This window comes from Ranitomeya variabilis, chromosome 6, assembly GCF_051348905.1.
Source record: "Ranitomeya variabilis isolate aRanVar5 chromosome 6, aRanVar5.hap1, whole genome shotgun sequence".
NCBI lineage: Eukaryota > Metazoa > Chordata > Amphibia > Anura > Dendrobatidae > Ranitomeya > Ranitomeya variabilis.
In genome coordinates, this window is record NC_135237.1 from 474,751,618 (window position 1) to 474,777,301 (window position 25,684).

General features: G+C 48.8%; 1 protein-coding gene across 1 annotated transcript in view; it reads left to right on the top strand.

The window, feature by feature from the left end:
* Positions 1–25,684, top strand: part of CPA6 (carboxypeptidase A6) — a 204,955-nt gene that overhangs the window by 132,588 nt on the left and 46,683 nt on the right. The window contains exon 3 of the mRNA XM_077270644.1: positions 23,962–24,086. Within this exon, the coding sequence (XP_077126759.1) occupies positions 23,962–24,086 (125 nt within the window). The remainder of the gene's footprint in view (positions 1–23,961; positions 24,087–25,684) is intronic.

Consider the following 25,684-nt stretch of genomic DNA (forward strand, 5'->3'; position numbering starts at 1 on the left):
CCAATCACAGCAAGCCGTGACGTAATTTCAGGTCCTTAAGGATTTTAAAATTACGTCCCGGCTTGTGATTGGTTGCGGCGCGGTCAACCAATCACAAGCCGGGAGGCTGGACACGCGCGCATTTTAAAATGGGCGCGTGTCCAGCCTCCCGTGACGTCCCGGCTTGTGATTGGTTGCGGCGCGGTCAACCAATCACAAGCCGGGAGGCTGGACACGCGCGCATTTTAAAATGCGTTTTAAAATGCGCGCATGTCCAGCCTCCCGGCTTGTGATTGGTTGACCGCGCCGCAACCAATCACAAGCCGGGACATCACGGGAGGCTGGACACGCGCCCATTTTAAAATGCGCGCGTGTCCAGCCTCCCGGCTTGTGATTGGTTGACCGCGCCGCAACCAATCACAAGCCGGGACGTCATGGGAGGCTGGACACGCGCCCATTTTAAAATGCGCGCGTGTCCAGCCTCCCGGCTTGTGATTGGTTGACCGCGCCGCAACCAATCACAAGCCGGGACGTCACGGGAGGCTGGACACGCGCCCATTTTAAAATGCGCGCGTGTCCAGCCTCCCGGCTTGTGATTGGTTGACCGCGCCGCAACCAATCACAAGCCGGGACGTCACGGGAGGCTGGACACGCGCCCATTTTAAAATGCGCGCGTGTCCAGCCTCCCGTGACGTCACGGCTTGTGATTGGTTGCGTCGCCCATGTGACTGCGACGCAACCAATCACAAAGCTGGGACGTAATTTTAAAATCCTTAAGGACCTGAAATTACGTCACGGCTTGCTGTGATTGGTTGCGTCGCCCATGTGACTGCGACGCAACCAATCACAAAGCCGGAGCGTAATTTTAAAATACTGAATGACCTGAAATTACGTCACGGCTTGCTGTGATTGGTTGCGTCGCCGCCACATGGGCGGCATGCGACCAATCACAAGCCGGGACTTCACGTAAGGAAAGAAAAGCGCGAATTTTAAACAAAGAACGCTGCCGCTTCCCTCGGTAAGGTGCAGGCTGCGTCGGAGAGGTGAGTATAGCAATATTTTTTATTTTAATTCTCTCTTTTACACATTTTTACATTAATGTTGTTTCGATACCGATACCCGATACCACAAAAGTATCGGATCTCGGTATCGGAATTCCGATACCCGCAAGTATCGGCCGATACCCGATACTTGCGGTATCGGAATGCTCAACACTAGTGATAACCATTATAGTAAAGTCTAAGACATTGCCGTTACACTACTGGGAGCCAAATCATCCATTGTGACAAAATGCGATGTCAAGATGGAACATGCCATCGTACTCAGGCAACACAGATGAATGAAAGGCTACATATGATTAATAGCAAAAGAATGTAAAAAATATGATTTGTACCCTGACACCAACTTGGAAAGCTAACAACAGGTATGCTGGCCCTAAAACTTTGTGCAAATTCTGCAGCCATCAACTTATTGCTAAATTTGTACTTGTCACACTGTAACAACCCTGCCGGCATCACTGCATGGCCCTCCATCCCCCACCTGCCTGTTACATCAACTCACTCATCCTGTGCCATGCTGTGAGATCTGTCTGCTGCCGGCTCCATGCCGTGTGCTTCATGGCCGCTTGCTCTTTGTACAATTCCTGGCTGTGTGCATAGGGGGGGCGGCACTGGCAAATCCGGATTCTTATTGAGACTGTGCGCACCTCCCTATGGTGTCTCCGGCCAATGCCCTAGAGGCCTCTGATTCTTAAGGCGTCCTCACCCATTGGAGGACGCCTGAGCAAACTATTTCCCTCAGATAGTATGTGCTACTGAGCTGCCAGGTCGTGTCTGTCTCTGAGGGCTGCAATACGCAGGCCTTTATCCATGTTCTGTTTGTGTATCCGTGTCTGTTCCTGTCTGAACTCTGGTCTATGTCCGTTCCTGTTCCTTCTTTGTTTGTTTGCCATTTCCACTCTGCTGTGTGTATTTCTGTGTTACCTCTCTGCTCTGCTTGCCACTATCAGTGGTTATGCACCTCTCTGCTCTGCTTGCCACTACCAGTGGCTCTGCACCTCTCTGCTCTGCTTGCCTCTACCAGTGGCTCTGCACCTCTCTGCTTGCCACAACCCATGGCTCTGCTTCTGTGCTCTGCTCGCCACAACCCGTGGCTCTGAGCTTCACTGCTCTGCTCTCCAAAACCTGTGGCTCTCCACCTTCTGGCTCTTGGCTTTGCCTCCTGCGGTTCTGGCTCTTGGCTCGGCCTCCAGCATCTCTGCTCTTGGCTCCGCCTCCATTGGCTCTGTCCTTAGCTTCACCTCCTTCTCTGCCTTCTCCTTCTCTGCTCTTAGCTCTGCCTTCCTCTTCTCTGCTATTAGCTCTGTCTTCTCTTTCTCTGCTCTTAACTGCCTTTCTGTTCTTGGCTCTGCCTTCCGCTCTTGGTTCTGCCTCCTGGTTGCTGTTCTTGGCTCTGCCTCCTGCATTTCTGTTATTGGCTCTGCCTCCTGTGTTTCTGTTATTGGCTCCGCCTCCTGCGTTTCTGTTTTTGGCTCCGCCTCCTGCTCTTAGCTCTACCTCCTGTGCTTCTGCTTTGCATCCGCTCTTGCGGTTTTTTGCTATCTCCGTTCCTCCTGTCTGAACAGGTTCCTACCTGTTCCCCCATACTCTCCTGTCTGAACAGGTTCCTACCTGTTTCTATATACCTGCCTGTATTCTGGTACATACCTGACCTGCCAGAGTTCCAGTTCTGTCTGTCAGTGTGCCAGCCGTGCCCACCTGCCTTGCAGAGTGCCAGCCGTGCCTGCCTGTTTCTCCTTCAAGCCCGTCTGCCCATCAGGGCCTCTGCCCTACCCATCTGCCAGCCAGTGTCACAGCTGTGCCTGCCTGCCTGTGTCCTGTCTCCCTGTGAGATCAGGATCCACAGCAAGACACCACCCTGGAGCAGTACCTGGTAGCTACCTGCCGCACAAGTCTGACCTCACCATCAGAGGCTCCAGCAAACACCTAGGAAGCTACTTAGTTACGCCCCTTCCAGGGTAGTCTAGTCAGTGGTCCAGTGGGGCCACACCCCCGGACGCCCCCGCCAACCAGTCTGGGTGCGAGCGTTACACACACCATGCAATGCCCAACCTTCAGAAGTCCATTGCCAGCCACATTTTCAGCTTTAAAAGCACATCCATTGCTTACTAGTAGAATTACTCACTAGTCTATACTGTCTTTAAAGGGGTTATCAAGCCTTTAAAAAATGAAGGATTATCCTGCAGGTGCAAACAGGCATATATTCTCTAATTCGAGAGAATGGGGTCAATTATGAAAATCACACTGATCAGAGTGCAATCATAGTGTGATCCATTTATTTTGGATGAGGAGAAGACAAAGAAAAAAATGTCTCCATCTTCTCCATTCTGTCATCCGAGTGCAGTCAGATGTTTTCCACTGACTTGCATGGCCGAGACACCGAGTGCAATCCAAAGATCGGATCAAACTTGGGCATGCAGGAATGTTTTCCCTGGGCCACGTAGTCGGAGGAAAATATCTGACATGTGCATGGACCCATAGAATAATGCGGCGCCCCAGAGTCCTGGTCATCGCAGTGGTATTGCTTTCCTTTGGGGGAGAGTGATGCTACGTTTGGAGGCAAAGAAGGATAACTGCATCCAGGTATCACAAACATGCAACACATTTCACACTCCAGGCCACCAGGGGGAGCTCATGACCATATTTATTAGGTCACTCCCCATATATATATATAACTGGTAGTCTGTAGGGAAAGTCAGTTCAGGTCCTGTCAGAGAAACAGAGAGGAAGGAAACAGAAAGATGTGCTAGAGAGAGCGATTGCCAGAAGGGAGCTTGTCGTGGAACATCAGCTGAGGCGGAGCTGGTACGATAGGAGAATAGCTGCAGCTCCTGGCAGAAAGCGGAAACTAAGAAGGAAAGAACATCGTTCAGTTGCTGACAGAGTGAGTTCCAGACCAGAGTCTGAGGAGGACAGAAGGTTAAAGGAGCTGTGCATGCCCTCAGAGCTGCAGCTCCTAGAAAGAGACATTGAAGGCAGAACTGTATTGCAGCGAGCGTGCAAAGAAGTCATAGCAAAGGAGAGGATACCAGAAGGGGACTAGCCCTACACAGGCTGCCTCCTTCTGAGGCGCAGAAGCCTGGTAGCCAGAACACCGAGGGAGTAATGATCTTTATGCCTTGCTCCAGAGACCGGCAGGACAGCTAATTTCACTTTACCTGTACACCCTACACCCAGGAGGCATAGTGGCACCCCTTAGAGGCTGGGGCATGAAAGAGTCCCTCTAAACTGCCTCAAGCCACCAGTCATACGGGTTTGTCCTATCCTATCCGGGGGACAGAGAGAAAGGCATAACATCTACAACAGTTGTGAGGACCTTATGAGAAGCTTAGCAGTAAGGGACTACAACACTGCAGCGCTAGAGGAAGGCTACTGATTTCCACCTGGACAAGGGGACTCTGGACTTGCCTCCAAACCGGCCGGACTCTGCCGGCCCTGTGATCTGGTGCCCTGGACTGTGGATGCTGAAGTCTTCAGTAAAGGTAAAGAGACTGCAACCTCATGTCCTCGTTCTTCTCTGCGCCTCTCACCATCCACCATCTACATACTGGGAAGCCCTGGGGACATACTTCACCTGTGGGAAGGTATACCATCTAGCTGCCATAACATCACCAAAGTGGACCCCTTAAAGCAGTGTCGGTCACCCTGACCGAATACCACAGGTGGCGTCATGAACATTTCCCCCTTTAAGACCATTCCCTTTTTACACGGACATCCCAGGGCCATGGACCGGGTCAGCCACCGTGACATCCCCCCGTGAACCGAAGGATCCAATACCGAGTACCCTTCTGCCCTGACGGGCGATCCAATACCATTGGTCCAAGTGCGATCCGATGTTTAGTCAGATCATACTCGGACTGAAAATATGGCCCATATGCACGAGCCCTAAAGATAATCCATCAATATCAGATCAGTGGAATCCCAATAACTCCCACCAACCAAGCTTTTGTCACATCTACCTTGTTATAGCAGGCGTCCAAATGGAAAAATGCTCAATATAATGTGATGCAGATGAATATGAACCAACCAGTTCCGATCTTTGTATAATGGCCACACATAGTTACATAGTTACATAGTAATTAAGGTTGAAGGAAGACTTTAAGTCCATCTAGTTCAACCCATAGCCTAACCTAACATGCCCTAACATGTTGATCCAGTGGAAGGCAAAAAAAACCCATGTGGTAAGAGTAAGCTCCATCATGGGGAAAAAAATTCCTTCCCGACCCCACATACGGCAATCAGACTAGTTCCCTGGATCAACGCCTTATCAAGGAATCTAATATATATACCCTGTAATATTATACTTTTCCAGAAAGGCATCCAGTCCCCTCTTAAATTGAAGCAATGAGTCACTCATTACAACATCATACGGCAGAGAGTTCCATAGTCTCACTGCTCTTACAGTAAAGAATCCGCATCTGTTATTATGCTTAAACCTTTTTTCCTCCAGACGTGGAGGATGCCCCCTTGTCCCTGTCACCGGTCTATGATTAAAAAGATCAGCAGAAAGGTCTTTGTACTGTCCCCTCATATATTTATACATTAACATAAGATCACCCCTTAGTCTTCGTTTTTCCAAACTAAATAGCCCCAAGTGTAATAACCTATCTTGGTATGGCAGACCCCCCAGTCCTCTAATAACCTTGGTCGCTCTTCTCTGCACCCGCTCCAATTCAGCTATGTCTTTCTTATACACCGGAGACCAGAACTGTGCACAGTATTCTAAGTGTGGTCGCGCTAGTGACTTGTATAGAGGTAAAATTATGTTCTCCTCATGAGCATCTATGCCTCTTTTAATGCATCCCATTATTTTATTTGCCTTTGTAGCAGCTGCCTGACACTGGCCACTGAATATGAGTTTGTCATCCACCCATACACCCAGGTCTTTTTCATTGACGGTTTTGCCCAGAGTTTTAGAATTAAGCACATAGTTGTACATCTTATTACTTCTACCCAAGTGCATGACCTTACATTTATCCCCATTAAAGCTCATTTGCCATTTATCAGCCCAAGCTTCTAGTTTACATAAATCAGCCTGTAATATAAAATTGTCCTCCCCTGTATTGATTACCCTGCAGAGTTTAGTGTCATCTGCAAATATTGAAATTCTACTCTGAATGCCCCCTACAAGGTCATTAATAAATATGTTAAAAAGAGGGCCCAATACTGACCCCTGTGGTACCCCACTACTAACCGTGACCCAGTCCGAGTGTGCTCCATTAATAACCACCCTTTGTTTCCTATCCCTGAGCCAACTCTCAACCCACTTGCACATATTTTCCCCTATCCCCATTATTCTCATTTTATGTATCAACCTTTTGTGTGGCACCCTATCAAAAGCTTTTGAAAAGTCCATATACACTATGTCCACTGCGTTCCCTTGGTCCAGTCCGGAACTTACCTCTTCATAGAAGCTGATCAGATTAGTCTGACATGAACGGTCCCTAGTAAACCCGTGCTGATACTGGGTCATGAGGTTATTCCTCTTCAGATACTCCAGTATAGCATCCCTTAGAATGCCCTCCAGGATTTTACCCACAGTAGAGGTTAAACTTACTGGCCTATAATTTCCGAGTTCAGTTTTTGTCCCCTTTTTGAATATTGGCACCACATTTGCTATACGCCAGTCCTGTGGTACAGACCCTGTTATTATGGACTCTTTAAAGATTAAAAATAATGGTCTATCAATGACTGTACTTAATTCCTGCAGTACTCGGGGGTGTATCCCATCCGGGCCCGGAGATTTGTCAATTTTTGTGATTTTTAGACGCCGCCGTACTTCCTGCTGGGTTAAGCAGGTAACATTTAATTGGGAATTTTTATCACTAGTCATATTGGCTGCCATGGGATTTTCTTTTGTAAATACTGATGAAAAAAAGTCATTTAGCATATTGGCTTTTTCCTCATCCTCATCCACCATTTCACCCAGACTATTTTTAAGGGGGCCAACACTATCATTTTTTAGTTTCTTACTATTTATGTAGTTAAAGAATATTTTGGGGTTATTTTTGCTCTCTCTAGCAATGAGTCTCTCTGTCTCAATCTTTTTTGCCTTGATTTGCTTTTTACAGAATTTATTTAATTTTCTGTATTTATTTAATGCCTCACTACCTACTTCCTTTAATTCTCTAAATGCTTTCTTTTTGTCACTTATTGCGCCCCTTACAGCTTTATTTAGCCATATTGGTTTCCTCCTATTTCTAGTTTGTTTATTCCCATACGGTATATACAGTGCACAGGTCCTATCCAGGATGCTAATAAATGTCTCCCATTTTCTTTGTGTACTTTTATGTCTCAGGATATCGTCCCAGTTAATTGCACCAAGATCCTCTCTCATCCGTTGGAAATTTGCCCTCCGGAAGTTTAGTGTCCTTGTCACCCCTCTACTACACATCTTATTAAAGGAGACATGAAAACTTATTATTTTGTGATCACTATTCCCCAAGTGACCCCCAACCCTTATATTTGATATGCGGTCTGGCCTGTTGGTTAATATTAGGTCTAGCAGTGCCCCCCTTCTTGTTGGGTCCTGAACCAGTTGTGAAAGGTAATTGTCTCTCATAGTTGTCAAAAACCGATTACCTTTGCTGGAACTGCAGGTCTCTGTTCCCCAATCTATTTCAGGGTAGTTGAAGTCCCCCATAATAATGACTTCTCCTTGAGTCGCAGCTTCATCTATTTGCTTTACAAGGATATTCTCCATTGCTTCCATTATTTTTGGAGATTTATAACAAACCCCTATCAGTAATTTATTATTTTTTCCCCCTCCCCTTATCTCCACCCACAGGGACTCTACATTTTCATTAGATTCACCTATATTATCACGCAGGATGGGTTTTAAGGTCGATTTTACAAACAGACACACCCCACCCCCTCGCTTATCCGTACGGTCATTTCTGAAAAGGCTATAGCCCTGCAAGTTAACAGCCCAGTCATGGCTCTCATCCAGCCATGTTTCAGATATCCCCACCATGTCATAATTATGTTCCAACAACATTAGTTCTAATTCGTCCATTTTGTTGGCGAGGCTTCTGGCATTAGTATACATGCACTTGATGTTACTCTCTGTACCTCTATTCTTTCTTAAATTACTAACTGTTCTAACCCCACCCCCCATGCCTCCGCCACCCCCAACTTCCTTATTTGTGCCCAGGTCTCTATCTGCACTATCTTCCCCACCTATAAAATGAATACCCTCCCCCCCATTCCCTAGTTTAAACACTCCTCCAACCTTCTAACCATTTTCTCCCCCAGCACAGCTGCACCTTCCCCATTGAGGTGCAGCCCATCCCTAGCGTAGAGCCTGTAGCCAACTGAGAAGTCGGCCCAGTTCTGCAGGAACCCAAACCCCTCCTTCCTACACCAATTCTTGAGCCACTTATTAACCTCCCTAATCTCCCGTTGCCTCTCTGGCGTGGCACGTGGTACAGGCAGTATTTCAGAAAATACCACGTTGGAGGTCCTTGCTTTCAGCTTGCAGCCTAATTCCCTGAAATCATCTTTAAGGACCTTCCACCTACCTCTAACTTTGTCATTTGTGCCAATGTGCACCATGACCGCTGGGTCCTCACCAGCCCCTCCCAGTAATCTGTCCACCCGATCAGCGATGTGTCGGACTCGAACGCCAGGTAGGCAGCACACCGTCTGACGATCCCTGTCTTTGTGACAGATTGCCCTATCTGTTCCCCTAATAATTGTGTCCCCCACTATCAGCACCTGTCTGGCCTGCCCTGCTCTCCTATTTCCCAACATCTTAACATTGAAGATGCTGTGGCTCTTGAGCGCCATCTTCTCTCCAAAGATCTGATCAGATGGCATGCCAATAGTCACTGCCACCAATCAATTTATTCTAAGGATAAACCTTAATTTATAAAACCTGGAAAACCTCTTTAATATCGCTGCCCTCCATCATCAAACATCTTATCAAACAGATGCAAGCTATATCTGTTTTTTCTCACTTATTGGGTGTATCTTTCTGTTAGCGGTGCTTTGAAGGTGTAGAATCGTGCAAAGTCATATTAACTACTAATTCAGAATTACATTATTTTTTTCTATAGTGAATAGTTGTTAAACTTTCTAATGTATTTTGTAAATTAAGACCGGTGCTTGCTGTAATTCAACAGGAACCTTCCTCTATCATGGTCATGTATTAGACACTCAGGTGCACGGCTTGTTATTTTCATTCACAGGTAGTTTACAACAAAGGTTCTTATTGAATTATACCAAATATCTTTATACATCATGAGGAATATTATTATTAATATAAATTCTTCATTAACGAATAACATTAATTTGCTTAAACTGGAATACCCCTTTAAGTCCTTGCAGACCAAGTAAATATCCCCGTGTACTTAGCAGGACGATTTACTAATGGTCTTTGCATATCTACTCTAATTCCCTTAAAAGACAGGGAAAGAATAAATCATAAGCATGCATACTGCATAATTAATAATGTTTTCATGGATATAATGTTGCAGCTGCAAGATTCTGAAGAGTTTATGCAGAACCTGCTGATAAGGCTTTTTTCACCTAGAATGTGTCCAGGCTTTGGTAACAGAGGCTTGTGAAGTCCGGAATATCTCTATTGTAGTTCTTGCAAAGCTCCAAGTCCATGGTTGTTTATCCCCAATCAGACTGTTTTGTGCCACCACAAGGTGCCTTAAACCAAGAGTGCACAAGTGTAGCTTCACACAGTGTTATGGTTGATTTTTTTTTCAAATAATTTTTTTTTTTGCCCCAGCACTTTGACTGACAGCCGTGTTTGTAGTACATTAGTGTAGTGCAGGCTATCAGTCAAGTTTGTCTTCCACTTGGTCCCCTGCAGAAAGTGCAGATCTTGCACTTGTGGCTCAAGGTCATCTTCCACCACACCCCTTTGCAAATCAGGAGAGCAGTCTGAGCCCAAAGTCACACAGCAGTCCGGGTCATTAAGTTGGCTGCTACTGTGCACTACAGCCGTTCCTAGCCTCTTCCCTGTCCATGTTAATTTCATTTCTATAGACTAACATATTCCGCAGTACTTTACAATTAAGTGGGGACAAATACAGACCAGGAGGAGTGAGGGCCCTGCTCTCAAGTTTACACTCTACAATCTATATATTGCCTCCTCTGCCTTCTCCGCTTCAGCCACTGTCTTCTCGTCACAAAATGCGAACAGTGTGTGTGCCCTTTTGAGGTTCTCACCCTGTCTGCTGTGCAGCTTTACTTTTACCTTCTTGCTCCGCACCTCATGTGAGATGTACCTGTAAGAGGAAGTAGTGATACCCCCGAAGAGCCCTTGTGGAATGTGACCATAGTGAGAAAAGACTGCCATCTGCCAATGGCCATGGTATTACTGAAAATAAATCTCTATAAAAATACACTGATATTACCGCCATATGGTGCAGTAGATACCACTACTGCAGAACATATAGGAGTTTACAGTACAGTTACAGATAGTGACTTACAAATGACATATGGTTTCTGATGGAGTTGTTCACTTTTCCCATTTTTCCATCTGGCCCCGACCGACACGACAACTTCTCCAGCCAGGACTCGTCTGCAGATATTACAGCAAAGACATATCCGACTTCTCACATTTCTAGCACCGACCCATCTATCCCCAACCTGCACAAACTCCTCATCCTGTTGATACCCAAATACTGAGCTGCTGCTGTTGTGTTACTAGCAATGCACCTGCTGTACAAAAACAGAAAAACAGGGCTCTTCTCATTGCCCCACATAGTAATGCCACCTCTGTGCCACTGTGAAAACAGTGTCCACATTTAGTCCCTTCAAAGAAATAATGCTACCTCTGACAGTCACAAAACTCTGCGTGTCCCTATAACAATAAGGCTTCTTAAGAGCCCATTTAACATTTAATAATGTAACCTGAGTCCCCCCATGTACAGCTCCCCTGTAAACATTATGAGGAACCCAAAGCTCCAATGTACACAATATATTGCCCTACAGCTCCCCTATACACATATTGAGGAGTCTACAACTTCCGTACACACAGTATGATGGGTCCACAGCTCCTCTATGCACAGTATGATGGGTCCACAGCTCCTCTATGCACAGTATGATGGGTCCACAGCTCCTCTCTTCACAGTATGATGGGTCCACAGCTCCTCTATGCACAGTGTGATGGGTCCACAGCTCCTCTATGCACAGTGTGATGGGTCCACAGCTCCTCTATGCACAGTGTGATGGGTTTACAGCTCCTCTATGCACAGTGTGATGGGTCCACAGCTCCTCTCTTCACAGTATGATGGGTCCACAGCTCCTCTATGCACAGTATGATGGGTCCACAGCTCCTCTATGCACAGTATGATGGGTCCACTGCTCCTCTATGCACAGTATGATGGGTCCACTGCTCCTCTATGCACAGTATGATGGGTCCACAGCTCCTCTATGCACAGTGTGATGGGTCCACAGCTCCTCTATGCACAGTATGATAGGTCCACAGCTCCTCTATGCACAGTATGATGGGTCCACTGCTCCTCTATGCACAGTATGATGGGTCCTCAGATACTCTATGCACAGTATGATGGGTCCTCAGCTACTCTATGCACAGTGTGATGGGTTCACAGCTCCTCTATGCACAGTATGATGGGCCCACTGCTCCTCTATGCACAGTATGATGTGTCCACAGCTCCTCTATGCACAGTATGATGTACCCATAGCTCCTTTCTTCACAGTATGATGGGTCCACAGCTCCTCTATGCACAGTGTGATGGGTCCACATCCTCTATGCACAGTATGATGTGCCTATAGTGCCTCTCTTCACAGTATGATGTGCCTATAGCTCCTCTCTTCACAGTATGATGGGTCCATAGCTCCTCTATGCACAGTATGATGGGCCCACTGCTCCTCTATGCACAGTGTGATGGGTTGAAGAGGCAATGGAGGAGTAATTCAACACTATTTTTTGTATTGTTTGTATTTTTTTCACATTTTTTTTTAGAGGACTACCTTAAAAGAACATTGAATGAACCCAAAATAAACTAGCAAGCTACATCCAGGGGGCAGAGGTCAGACTGGAGGAGGTAGACATTGAGGTGTAGGTGGAAGAGGTGGAGGAGGAGGTAGCCAACACAGTTTTTTGGGCTTTTTTATTTGTGGAACAGGCACTCAAATTAAACCAATGGCAGTATAGTTCTTTAGTCATCCATAGATATGGACAAGTCCTGTGGGATCCACGCCTGGTTCATTTTCAGAAATGTTAGCTTCCCATGTTGGATATTAACAGGCAGATGCGCTTGTATGTGATTATACCCCCTGCAATGATAAACATACGTTCCGTCAGAACACTTGCCACAGGGCAGGCCAGCAAATCCAAGGCATAAAGGGCAAGTTCAGGCCATGTGTCTAATTTGGAAAATGGGGCAGACCCATCAGTAAGGCTACGTTCACACTAGCGTTGTGCGCCGTTGCGTCGGCGACGCAACGCACAACGCACGCAAAAACGCGTCAAAACGCACGCAAAAACGCTGCGTTTTGCGACGCATGCGTCGGTTTTTGCCGAAAATCGGACGCAAGAAAAATGCAACTTGTTGCGTTTTCTTGGTCCGACGCTTGCGGCAAAAAAGACGCATGTGTTGCACAACGCAACATAAAAAAACGCATGCGTCCCCCATGTTAAGTATAGGGGCGCATGACGCATGCGTCGCCGCTGCGTCGCCGACGCAAACCCGACGCACATTAGCTTAACGCTAATGTGAACGTAGCCTAAGCACGTGAAGACGTGTGAACATATGCGCTTCCATCATGTTGCTGAAATGCTGCCTCCTGCTTATACATACCATAATAAATGATGTTGCTGGATGTTGTGGCGTGCTGAGAAGGTTTTGCTACATTTCAGCCATGCTAACCCTGCCTTTCGAGGGGCTGGCGATGCCTCAGCTACGTTGGTGACTTCCTCCACCTCTGCCTTTTTCTTCTGCAGCGCCCCAGAGTCCTGGTCGTTGCAGTAATGTCGCTCTGCCACTAAGGGGGAGTGATGTTATGTCTGACTGCACTAAAGGAGTTCACCTGATCAGGTAACACTCACACTACACTTCACACTCCGGCCACCAGGGGGGGTGGTTCTATCTAGTAGGCCACTCCTCACACTCTGGTAAAACTGGGGGTTGGACAGGAAGATAGAGAGAAGTAACTGGGAAGAGCTAGAGAGAGGACCTGTCAGGGATGGGATCCTGACAGATTCCCAAGAAAGGACAAGAAGCGAGGTATATTGTGCTGAGTGAGAAAATAGGAATACAGCAAAGAGGCGATAGGACCAGAAGGAGTCGTGCTGTAAGATCGAGGCAACATCCTTCTGAGGCGCAAACAGTCGGTGGCGGGAACGCCGAGAAAGTAAGAGACTTTAAGCATTACTTCAAACCACGGCAGGGCAGCCAATTATAGGTTGGCTGTCTCACTTAAACACCTAATCAGACAACGGAGGCAGCTGTGGGAGAGGGGCGACTCTAGAGTCCCGGAAGAACTCCAGGCCTACCCCGTCATACGGGTGCCTCCTAGCCATATCATCTGGGGGACGGAGAGAACGAACATCAGAGACAGACAGAATAAGTTGTGAGGACTATCCCGGGGTGCTCAGCAGGGAAGGACTACAACACGCAGGCGCTGGAAGGTAGACACTGATTCCCACCTGAAAAGGGAGCTCAGGATGTGCCGTTGGACCGGCCGGTCTCAGCCAGCCCTGTTAACAGTGCTCTGGATTGGGTACCTCCAAACCTTAAGTAAAGAAAGGTAAAGAGACTGCAACCTGGTGTCCTCGTTATTTACTGTGACCGGCACTGCACCGCACCACCACCACCATCCACACCTATTATTGGGCGCCCCTTAGCAGGGTCACGGACCGGGTCTAGCCACCGTGACAATCCCAGAGCAGAGACTCAGAGGCCCGGTACCGGGTACCCCTCGGCCCTGCGGCAGTGGGGGCGCTACAAACTTGGCGTCACGAACAGGATCTACTTAAGCCTGAAGAATCAGGTCATGTGTGCCTTGGAACTGTGCTCTGAGGCAGCTCTGGTCCCCGTAGCGGACGTAGCCGCGGCCCTAATACCACCACCGGTGGCCGCGGAGCCCGCTGCCCCATCAGCCAGTCGGACACTGCCGCTACTACAAAGGCCATAATGCCCTTCTCTATGCCGTTCCTGCCCGGAGCGGCCTGACTCCCGCGCTACTCCGGGGAGTCGCACACATTAACCGATTTTAAAGAAGGAATCTGCAGCTTGCTCGAGTTCTATCCCCTGACGGAGCCTCAGAAGGTTCATATGATAATCGGCCAACTCTTCGGGGCGGCTCTGAGAGAAGTGAAGTCCTGGCCCGCTGCAGATAAGGGAACTGCACAGCAGGTTTTTGCAAAGCTTAAAGCCACCTTCGATACCCGCACTGCTACAGAAATTAAACTGACTTTCTATGGGTGCAAACAGAGACAGCAGGATAGCTTACGGGACTATGCCCTTAATCTCCAGGAGGCGCTGCGGGCCATTAAGCAGAGTGACCCCGACAGCATGCAGGATGAGGATAAACTCCTGAAGGAGCGGTTCATTGAGGGGCTCCTGTGCAGTCACCAACGGGGCCAATTGCACTTCCTGGCCATGCAAAATCCAGACTTGACTTTTGCGCAATTCAAGGATAAAGCTATCCAGGCATTGCAGGAGCGACAGCCTAGCCGTGCAGCGCCTCCCAGGCGTCCCGCTCTCACATACCATCAGGAGGTGGTGTCGGATGCCCCAGTCGCCGCCGAGGCCGATGCCCAGAGCCTAGAGGACGACTCCCCTGCAGGACTCCGCCTTCAGATGCAGGAGATGACCAAGAGCGTTGCTGCCCTAGCCCGGACGGTGCAGTCCCTACAGGAGGCCCCCAAGGAAAAGATCCAGCTGGCCTCCAGACCAGAAGATGTCCCCTGGATGCGACAGAGGAGGACTCCACCGACCAGGGGCCGGGACAGCGATCGCTTCCATCAGGACAGACGACCCATCTGCCGCCGCTGTCACCAGGTGGGCCATCTTGCAAGGTACTGTCCTTTAAACGAGCAACCCCTGGGGCAAAGGGCCAACCCCCAGGAGTAGGACGGTCAGGCCCGCAGCATTGGAGAGCCAAATACATTGGAGGGCGACCAGTTCTCCCTGTAGTGGTTGACGGTATCCCCATGAACGCTTTGCTGGACACCGGTTCCCAGGTGACGACTATGCCTTACGTGCTTTATAAGCGGTATTGGGAGGACACCGATATTACTCGTGGCCCTGATGACGATTTCACCATAATAGCCAGTAATGGTCAGCCGTTGCCACAAGTGGGGTATAAAGAGGTCACCATCAAGGTGGAGCGGGTGGAATTGAAAGCCCAAGGGATTGTGATTGTTGATATTGATCGCCGAGAATGTAATCCCATGATGACTATCGGTACTAATGTTATAGAAAATTGTCTTGCAGAAGTTATTATTTTGTTGCAACAGGTAGCAGAAACCGCTGGCCACAGTGAACAACGCGCCCTGCAAAAAGAAATCAGAGCTCTGATGCAGAGACAGCAGGTAGAGCTGACTGGTGGTGAGATTGGTCGTGTCACTGTGAGTGATTCAAATCCCATCGCGATACCCCCCAGGAGTGAGATGTTAATATGGTGTCGGGCAGCCATAGGCCTCAGGGGTAAGGACTACCAGGCCTTGGTAGAACCCGTGTACTCAGACAATAGGCCTACTATCCTGACAGCCCGGGGGGTGGTCGACGTCTGCCAAGGGAGGGTGCCCGTATGTGTCCTCAATTGTGGGGAGGAAGAGGTTCACCTCACCAAGTATGCCACGCTCGCCAAACTGTTCGTTGTCAATAATAGTGTGATACAGACACCTGAACCCTTGGTCCCGTCAAACGTGGCGGAGGACAACGGTTCTGCAGGGCACTCGAAAGATTGGTGTCAGGAATTGCATGTGGGCACTGACTCCACCCCAGCCCATCAGAAACAGGGGGCCTACAGGGTGGTTCATGAGTACGAGCAGGTATTCAGCAAACACCCCTTAGATTTTGGACAGGTGAAAGGGATCCAACATCACATCCCCACGGGCAGATCACCGGCCCTTAAAAGAGAGATAGCGCCCTGTACCCCCAGCTCATTACCAGTGTGCCAAGGACATGTTGCGAGAAATGAAGGAGGCTGGGGTGGTGAGAGACAGTTGTAGCCCCTGGTCAGCCCTGTTAGTCCTTGTTAAAAAGAAAGATGGCACAATGAGGATGTGCGTTGATTACAGGCAGTTGAATCGCATTACACATAAGGATGCATACCCACTGCCCAGGATAGAGGAGTCTCTGGCTGCCTTAAAATCTGCTAACTACTTCTCTACCTTAGATCTCACCAGTGGGTACTGGCAGGTTCCCATGGCGGAGGCGGACAAAGAGAAGACGGCCTTCACGACACCGATGGGTCTCTGCGAATTCAACTACATGCCCTTCGGATTGTGCAATGCCCCGGGGACGTTCCAGAGGATGATGGAGTGCTGTCTGGGGCACAAGAACTTTGAAACCGTACTGCTGTATTTGGATGATGTAATTGTCTTCTCCAAGACCTACGAAGACCATCTGAAGCACCTGGCTGAGGTGTTTGAAGCCCTGTCCAACTTTGGCTTAAAGGTGAAACCGTCCAAATGTCATCTGCTGAAACCAAAAGTGCAGTACCTGGGCCATGTGGTGAGCGCCGAAGGAGTGACCCCAGACCCCGACAAGGTCACAGTGATCCAGGACTGGCCAAAGCCCAGCAACCTCCACGAAGTCCGGCAGTTCCTCGGGCTGGTAGGCTATTACCGGAGATTCATAAAGGACTTCACCAAGAAGGCCGCGCCCTTGCAAAACCTGTTGGTGGGCCAGTCCAAGAAGACCAAGGGGAGGAACATCCCATTTGATTGGAACGAGGGGCTGGAGGAATCCTTCACTTGCTTAAAGTCGGCACTGACGGGAGAAGAGGTACTGGCCTACCCCGAATACGACCAACCGTTTGTGCTGTACACGGACGCCAGCAATGTAGGATTGGGAGCTGTGCTGTCCCAGGTTCAGAAAGGCCAGGAGAGGGTAATCGCTTACGCCAGCAGGAAACTTCGTCCCACGGAAAGGAACCCTGACAACTACAGTTCCTTTAAGCTGGAATTCCTTGCCATCGTCTGGGTGGTGACAGAGAGGTTCAAACACTACCTGGCCTCAGCGAAATTCACCGTCTTCACGGATAACAACCCGCTAACGCATCTGGATACTGCCAAACTCGGGGCCTTGGAACAGCGGTGGATGGCCCGGCTGTCCAACTACGACTTCACCATCAAGTACCGGGCCGGACGCAAGAATGCAAATACCGATGCCTTGTCTCGAATGCCCAATTTGCCAGAAACGGGGGAAGACCCGGAGGCACTTGAAGAGGTGGAGCTGCCTGCATTCCATCGCCCCAAAGCCACTCAGAACTCCCATCATGTGAAGAACAGGCACAAGAACCAACCGGATGCCACGCTGAATCCCCTGCCCCATCACGGATGGGCGGAAACCCAGGATGGTGACCCCGCGGTCCGTCGAGTGAAAGAGCTCTTGACGCAGGCAGGGTTGCACTCTGGCCCAGATGATCCACAGGAGACCCAACAACTGTGGAAGGGGAGAAGCAAACTGTTTATCCATGATGGCAAGCTGTGCCGAAGAAGCATCGACCCACGTACTCACGAATTAGTATGGCAGATAGTAGTGCCAAGGCGAGATGCGCCCATGGTTCTGGGAGCCTACCACGATGGAGCCGGACACTTCGGATGGAAGAAGCTGGAGAGGCTACTCCGAGGGAGGTTCTATTGGGTTGGCATGAAGAGAGCCATTGAGAAGTGGTGTTGAGAGTGCGGTCCATGTAGCCTACGCAGGAGGGACCGTGGCAGCCAACGGGCTCCCCTGCGGCCTATCATCACCAAACGGCCGCTCGAACTGGTCGCGCTGGATCATGTGAAGCTGACACCTAGCCGGTCAGGCTATACCTACGCTCTTACCATCGTAGATCACTACTCCAGATTTTTGGTGGTTGTACCTGTCAAGGATCTAACGGCCAAGACTGCCGCCAAGGCCTTCCAGCAGTACTTTTGTAGGCCCCATGGCTACCCGGAGAAGGTACTGACCGATCAGGGACCAGCATTCGAGGCGGAAGTGTTCCAGGAGTTCTGCCAACTGTACGGGTGTAAGAAGAACTACACCGTACCATCCTCAAACCAATGGGATGTGCGAAAAGATGAACCAAGTAGTGATCGACTTATTGAAGACCTTGACCGTAGAGGAACGGAACCTGTGGCCGACAAAGTTGCCTGACTTGGTGGATATATACAATCACATCCCAGTAAACTCCACCAACTGCACCCCAGCGTACCTGATGCGAGGAAGGTCTAGCCAGTTACCCGTTGATCTGGACATGGGGGTCCTAGTCCCCGAAGATACCTCGCCGGATGCAGACTGGGACACAGAAAGGCAGCGAAGGTACCGCAAAGTACAGGAGTGCGTGGAAAGAAGTCTCGCCCAGGCTAGGCAAAAACAAGAAAGGGACTACAACCAGCACGCTCCTGCGATTCCCCTGTCACCTGGTGAGCAAGTACTCAAACGAAAGAGGAGACTACACAAGCTCGATGACCAATGGGAAGCGGAACTGTATACCATCCTGCCATCCGATTTCGACAACACGAAGGTCTGTCTCATCAGCAAGGACGGAGGGGAGACCTCGACAGCGATATCCAGGGACCACCTTAAGGTCTGCCCTGAAAAGTTGAGAGGGAGAGAAACGGCTCCAGGAGTCTCCCCGCCTGTGGAGGAGGAGAAGATGATACACACTGTTCTTGGTGACTTTCCCCAGTCCTGGACTCAGATAAATCAGGCCATCGTGGTACCTGTTCTAATGTTCCACCAGCCGAACCCACCAGAAACAATGGTGGTACCAGATCATCCGGTCCCGCAGCCTCAACAAGCCCTACCTGAAGATGCCGTGCTGACCGTTGAACTGGTGAATCCTCCCTCTGCTATCGGCGAGCCTGCCGTACCCACTGTTGGTAGCAGCAGCCCTGAGAGCTCTAGCCTGCCAGTGCTACCCAGACTCACTAGAAGTGTAGCCATAAGACAGTGCACTACACCAGCGGTAGCAAGCATAGTGGGCCCTGTTAGGTCAATAGCGACCACTGCGCTGCGAAGGTCCACACGCAGCACTCAGAATCAAACTCCCCTCCGCTACAAAACTTGGAGGTATTAATGAGAGCTGCTATTTAGTTGAAAATATTTGTGTGCATATCTTCTGTTACAGGGTTTAAAAAACAAAATGGACAACGGAGTAATGGACAGTGAATTGCTCCAAAAACTTCTAAAAGGGGACCCCTTTGTTTACCCGGGGTCCCCGCTGTTTCAACCACTGAACTGAGAGTCATAAACTGTGCATGACCTAACTTTCGCAACGTTCAAGAAGTCCTCACCTCCCATAAAGGGAAGCACTGTTATGATGAATTGTTTATGATATTTCAAATTGTTGTGTGTTTCCTGTTAACATGTATTGTTGTTCTTGTTTTCCCAGTCCGGGAGTACTGGATTTAACCGGGGGGGAGTGCAGCGCCCCAGAGTCCTGGTCGTTGCAGTAATGTCGCTCTGCCACTAAGGGGGAGTGATGTTACGTCTGACTGCACTAAAGGAGTTCACCTGATCAGGTAACACTCACACTACACTTCACACTCCGGCCACCAGGGGGGTGGTTCTATCTAGTAGGCCACTCCTCACACTCTGGTAAAACTGGGGGTTAGACAGGAAGATAGAGAGAAGTAACTGGGAAGAGCTAGAGAGAGGACCTGTCAGGGATGGGATCCTGACAGATTCCCAAGAAAGGACAAGAAGCGAGGTATATTGTGCTGAGTGAGAAAACAGGAATACAGCAAAGAGGCGATAGGACCAGAAGGAGTCGTGCTGTAAGATCGAGGCAACATCCTTCTGAGGCGCAAACAGTCGGTGGCCGGAACGCCGAGAAAGTAAGAGGCTTTAAGCATTACTTCAAACCACGGCAGGGCAGCCAATTATAGGTTGGCTGTCTCACTTAAACACCTAATCAGACAACGGAGGCAGCTGTGGGAGAGGGGCGACTCTAGAGTCCCGGAAGAACTCCAGGCCTACCCCGTCATACGGGTGCGTCCTAGCCATATCATCTGGGGGACGGAGAGAACGAACATCAGAGACAGACAGAATAAGTTGTGAGGACTATCCTGGGGTGCTCAGCAGGGAAGGACTACAACACGCAGGCGCTAGAAGTTAGACACTGATTCCCACCTGAAAAGGGAGCTCCGGATGTGCCGTTGGACCGGCCGGTCTAAGCCAGCCCTGTTAACAGTGCTCTGGATTGGGTACCTCCAAACCTTAAGTAAAGAAAGGTAAAGAGACTACAACCTGGTGTCCTCGTTATTTACTGTGACCGGCACTGCACCGCGCCACCACCACCATCCACACCTATTATTGGGCGCCCCTCAGCAGGGTCACGGACCGGGTCTAGCCACCGTGACAATCCCAGAGCAGAGACTCAGAGGCCCGGCACCGGGTACCCCTCGGCCCTGCGGCAGTGGGGGCGCTACACTTCCATTGAGCCCCCACTGTAAGTTGGGAAAACCAGTAGTATTTGAGCGCCCCCAGACGCAGGGCCGCGGAGTACTCGGTACCGGGCCTCTCTGTCTCAGTCCTGGGGTTGTCACGGTGGCTAGACCCGGTCCGTGACCCTGCTAAGGGGCGTCCAATGAAAGGGGTGATGATGGTGCGTGGTGCAAGGCGCGATGAATAACGAGGACACAGGGTTGCAGTCTCTTTACCTCTTTACTGAAGGCTTTGGGATCCGCAATCCAGAGCACTGCTAACAGGGCTGGCTGAGACCGGCCGGTCCGAAGGCACATCCAGAGTTCCCTTTGCAGGTGGAAATCAGTGCCTACCTACTAGCGCCTGTGTGTTGTAGTACTTCCCTGCTGAGCACCACGGGATAGTCCTCACAACTGTTGTGTGTGTTTCTGATGTTCTTTCTCTCTCCGTCCCCCAGATGATATGGCTAGGACGCTCCCGTATGACGGGGTAGGCCTGGAGTTATTTTATAGGGACCCTAGAGACGCCCCTCTCCCACAATTGCCTCCGTTGTCTGCTTAGGTGAATTAGGTGAGACAGCCAACCTAAAGTTAACTGTCCTGCCGTTGGTTTGAAGTAATGCTTGGAGCCCAATACTTCCTCGGCGTTCTGGCCACCGGTTACGCGCCTCAGTAGGATGTTGCCACGATCTTAGGGCACGACTCCTACTGGTTCTATCCTCCTTTGTGCTGTGATCTCGTTTCTCACTTCTCCACAATAAACCTCGCTTCGTGTCCTTTCTTAAGATGCCGCCGCAACGGGTGCAGGCGCGGCTCCGTAACGATCTGTCCTTTTCGCTAGGCCGCTGTCAGGATCCCACCCCTGACAGAGACCCCCCTGAATCTTCCCAGGAACTCCCTCTCTCACAGGATGTTGCCTGGGCAAAACCCAGTCAGCTTCTCTCTCACTTCCTATCCAACCCCCAGTTTTACCAGAGTGTGAGGAGTGGCCTAATACATAGAACCCTTTGCTCCCCCTGGTGGCCAGGGTGTGAAGTGTAATGTGTGACTGTGATACCTGGTCAGGTGAACTCCTTTAGTGCAATCAGACGTAACATCACTCCCCTTAGTAGTTTCTCTACAAGCGTGTTTTTGTAGTCACACATTTTGCAATCCTGCTCCCGTGACAGAAGTAATGATGGTACGTTGTCCTTTTAGTGTGGATCCAGCAGGGTGGCCACCAAGTAATCAGCACTGGTAAAAATAGGAGCAATTCGTCGGTTGTAAAGCAAGCACAGTGGCATGTCTTGACTCTAGTGATGAGCGAGCACTAAAATGCTCAGGTGCTCATTGCTCGAGTTGAGCAATTTGTAATACTCAGGTACTCGACCCGAGCAACGAGCCCAATGTAAGTCTATGGGGGACCCGAGTATTTTTACGTCGATCCCCCTGGGGTCCTTTTAAGATCTAAAAGCGTCTGTAAATGATGGAATCACTGCTTAAATGACACAGGAACATTATGGGGATCGCCCCTGGAAGCATTCCTGACTCCTTGGTCACAGCTGTAAGCAATGTTGTCAGAGTTTCACGCCATTTTTACAGGTGCACCAAAAAACATACAAAACCAAAACCAAAATGGATTTTGCTGGGAAATATGTTAAGGAACATCATTTCCAGGGTAATGACCTGTATATAAATAATTAACCCCAAACAAAAATGTTCCTCCACCACCGCGTTTTTGATGCGTTTTTCAAATTTAGCAGTGCTTTCAACCAATACAAATGCATTCACTAAGAAATGTCATTGTAGCATTTAACAACACTAGCTGGCCATGTGGTGTGTGACCAGGTACGGACTGGGGCTGAAATTCAGCCCTGGCATTTAAAATCACACAGGCCCATGTTGTCCCTGTCCCCATGAACCAGATTGGACATATTGCTAATATTACCCTGGATGGAGGAAAGGAAGATTTTCCACAAGACCAATGTTTCTAATGATACCCGTGGCCTGCTGGGGTAAGTGATGGAGTCAGCCACTTTGGGCTCCGTCACAACTCTTAACAGTATGGGTATCTTGAGAACACCGATTCTGTTAACAACGTAGCAGACAAGGCAGCCAATGACCAGACAGGCCCTTCTGGCATTTGCCAGAATTGCCAGATGGCCAGTCCGGACCTGTGTGTGACACATAAGCAGACCCATCTTGTTTCATTTATGAAGGAGGGACTGTTAAAGTCACAGAGCCTATTTTTAGAGGGGCATCAAGAAGCATTAATACTCTTAAAGGGCCATTATTAAACAGTGGGTCTCCTATACTGTTAATGCCTATGCAGTGAGTGGCCTGGCTGCCAAAAATTAGGAAGCACCCCAATACCTCTTTCACGAGATGTACAGGAGGGCCTCCTGAAAAAATGTTGCATTGAATGCAAGGCCTGCTCTGCACCAAAGTTACATGCACCCAGGCCCGGACTAGCCCACCGGAGAACCGCAGGATTCCCGGTGGGCCCAGGCACTGACACCTGCTGGCATACTGGCCAGCAGCTGCCTAGGGCCCCCACTGCTTCAAGGGCCCCCACTGGTCCTGGGGCCCCCAGCCAGTGGCTATGGGGCCCCTGAGTCAAGGGGGCCAGCCCTGTGCCAGCCTTGCAGCAGCTGGAGACAAGATCCTGTCCCCGCTGCTAAAGCAAAATGAATATTCATGCTTCCCCACGCCCCTATGGGCGTGGAGAGGCGTGAATACCTTTTTTCTTTAATAGCGGGCAGCGTTAGCCGCAGGCTGCAGCTAACACTGCCCACATGTAAAGCCCCACCACCGTACCACACACACGCGCACACACACACACAAAGCACTGCACCATGTACACACACAGGCATAAAGTAGAATAATCACTGCACTCGTATGGTGAAAGTTATTTGCTCCAAGTGTAAAAGTTTATTCAGACAATAGTAGTGATGATGAAGCGATAGGCATGAAAATTAAAACTTGGAAAATTGCGAAATTTTCAAAATTTTACCAAATTTCCGTTTATTTTTTACAAAGAAACGCAAGTCAGATAAAAGAAATTTTACGACTATCATGAAGTACAATATGTCACGAAAAAACAATATCAGAATCACTGGGATCCGTTGAAGCATTTCAGAATTATTATCTCATAAAGTGACAGTGGTTAGAATTGTAAAAATTGGCCCGGTCATTAACGTGCAAACCACCTTCGGGTGTAAATGGGTTAATAGTCAATAGGGATACATTTCTTCATATCACTGTAAGACATTTCACTTTCTGAGTTTACGATTTGTACCTGTCCCCTGTATTTGTCTGTTTCATTGTCTACGATACATGAATGCGGTTGACATGTTAGTTCTTGCACTGCAGGTGGATCTGTGGCAGCCCAGCAGTTTCAGCAACATCCTAAATAACACCATCACTGATGTTCACATATCCAATATCAGCTCTGAGGCTTTGCTGACATACCTGAGAACAGCCAATGTGCAGCACAGGTAAGGGCATGTACACACATCCCTTGTAGATTGTGAGCCCTCGTGGGCAGGGTCCTCACTCCTCCTGTACCAGTTATGACTTGTATTGTTCAAGATTATTGTACTTGTTTTTATTATGTATACCCCTCCTCACTTGTAAAGCGCCATGGAATAAATGGCGCTATAACAATAAATAATAATAATAATAATAATAATTCATATAAGTTAGTTATCAAGGAAAAAAGGCAGCTCTTTCCTCTCCATTACACCGCCGCTTTAGGCTGCCGTCACACTAGCAATATTTGGTCAGTATTTTACATCAGTATTTGTAAGCCATTTCTCCAATCTTTCTAGCTATGCCACATTTTCTACACACTAATTAATACCGAAGACTGAGGCATAAAGTACGTCTAAAAGATAATAAATATGGTGCATGCAATATATTGAAATTTGTTTTTCTCTACATCTGCTAAACAGTACATTCCAGCACAGAAATTGAATGGGTTGTCTGTTGAAAATAAAAAACATGTGATAATTTTCTGAACAGTGGGTGTGGACTTATTTAACGGTGGGACACTATTAGGATAGAGCGGCATTGCACATGCTCGACCTGAGTTCCATTCAATTCCTTTGAGGCTGCTAAAGGGAATCTGTCAGCAGGATTTTGCTATGTAATCTGAAGACAGACGGAGATAGAGGCTGAAGCACATAATTCAGAGATGTGTCACTTATCAAAGTATGTACTGTTGTTTACTAACTGTGAAGGATTTATCACTAACTACTTTCACACATCAGGTTTTCACCGTCAGGCTCAATCCGGCTAATTTTCAAAAAAATGAGAATGTTGCTGCCAGATCCGTTTTTTCCCCCATAGACTTGTATTAGTGCCTTGCGTTTCGTCCGGTTTTCGGCCGTTTCCGGTTTCTGGAAAAAACGTCAATAGCAACGTTTTTTGTCTCCGGCAAAAAAGCCGGAAGCGCCGGGGCTGTTTGCTAGAATGGAAGCCTATGGGGGCCGGAAGGTTCCAGATACGGAAAATGATGGATTCCGGCGCCAGATTCCGTCTTTTTAAACTGAGCATGCTCCAAATTTTAATTTATCCAATTATCTGGATATGCTAGCCGGATCCTTCGAAAAAAACGGATCCATCGCATCAGTTTTTCACAATCTGCGCTGGATCCGATTTTTCCAACATTTGCTGGATTGTGCCTGATGCAAAAAACCTGATGTGTGAAAGTAGCCTAAGGCTGCTATCACACATCAGTTTTTTGCCGTCAGGCTCAATCCGGCGAATTTTTTAAAAAAACGGATCCTGGCAAATGATGCTGCCGTTTTTACCCATAAACTTGTATTAGCGACGGATTGCACTGGATGGCCACACGTTTCATTTGTCGTTCGCCTGATCCAGCGAAAATTGTTCATCCATCAGCGGGAAAAAAACGTACAAAGTTAAGTTTTTTGTCTCCGGCGAAAAACCGGACAGCGTGCCCCATCCGGCGTTTGCTACAATCGAATCCAATGACGCCGGATCCGTCAAATGACGGAATTCAGTCTTTTTAAACTGAGCATGCTCCAATTTTTTTGAGATCCAATTAGCTCGATCAGCTAGTCGGATCCGT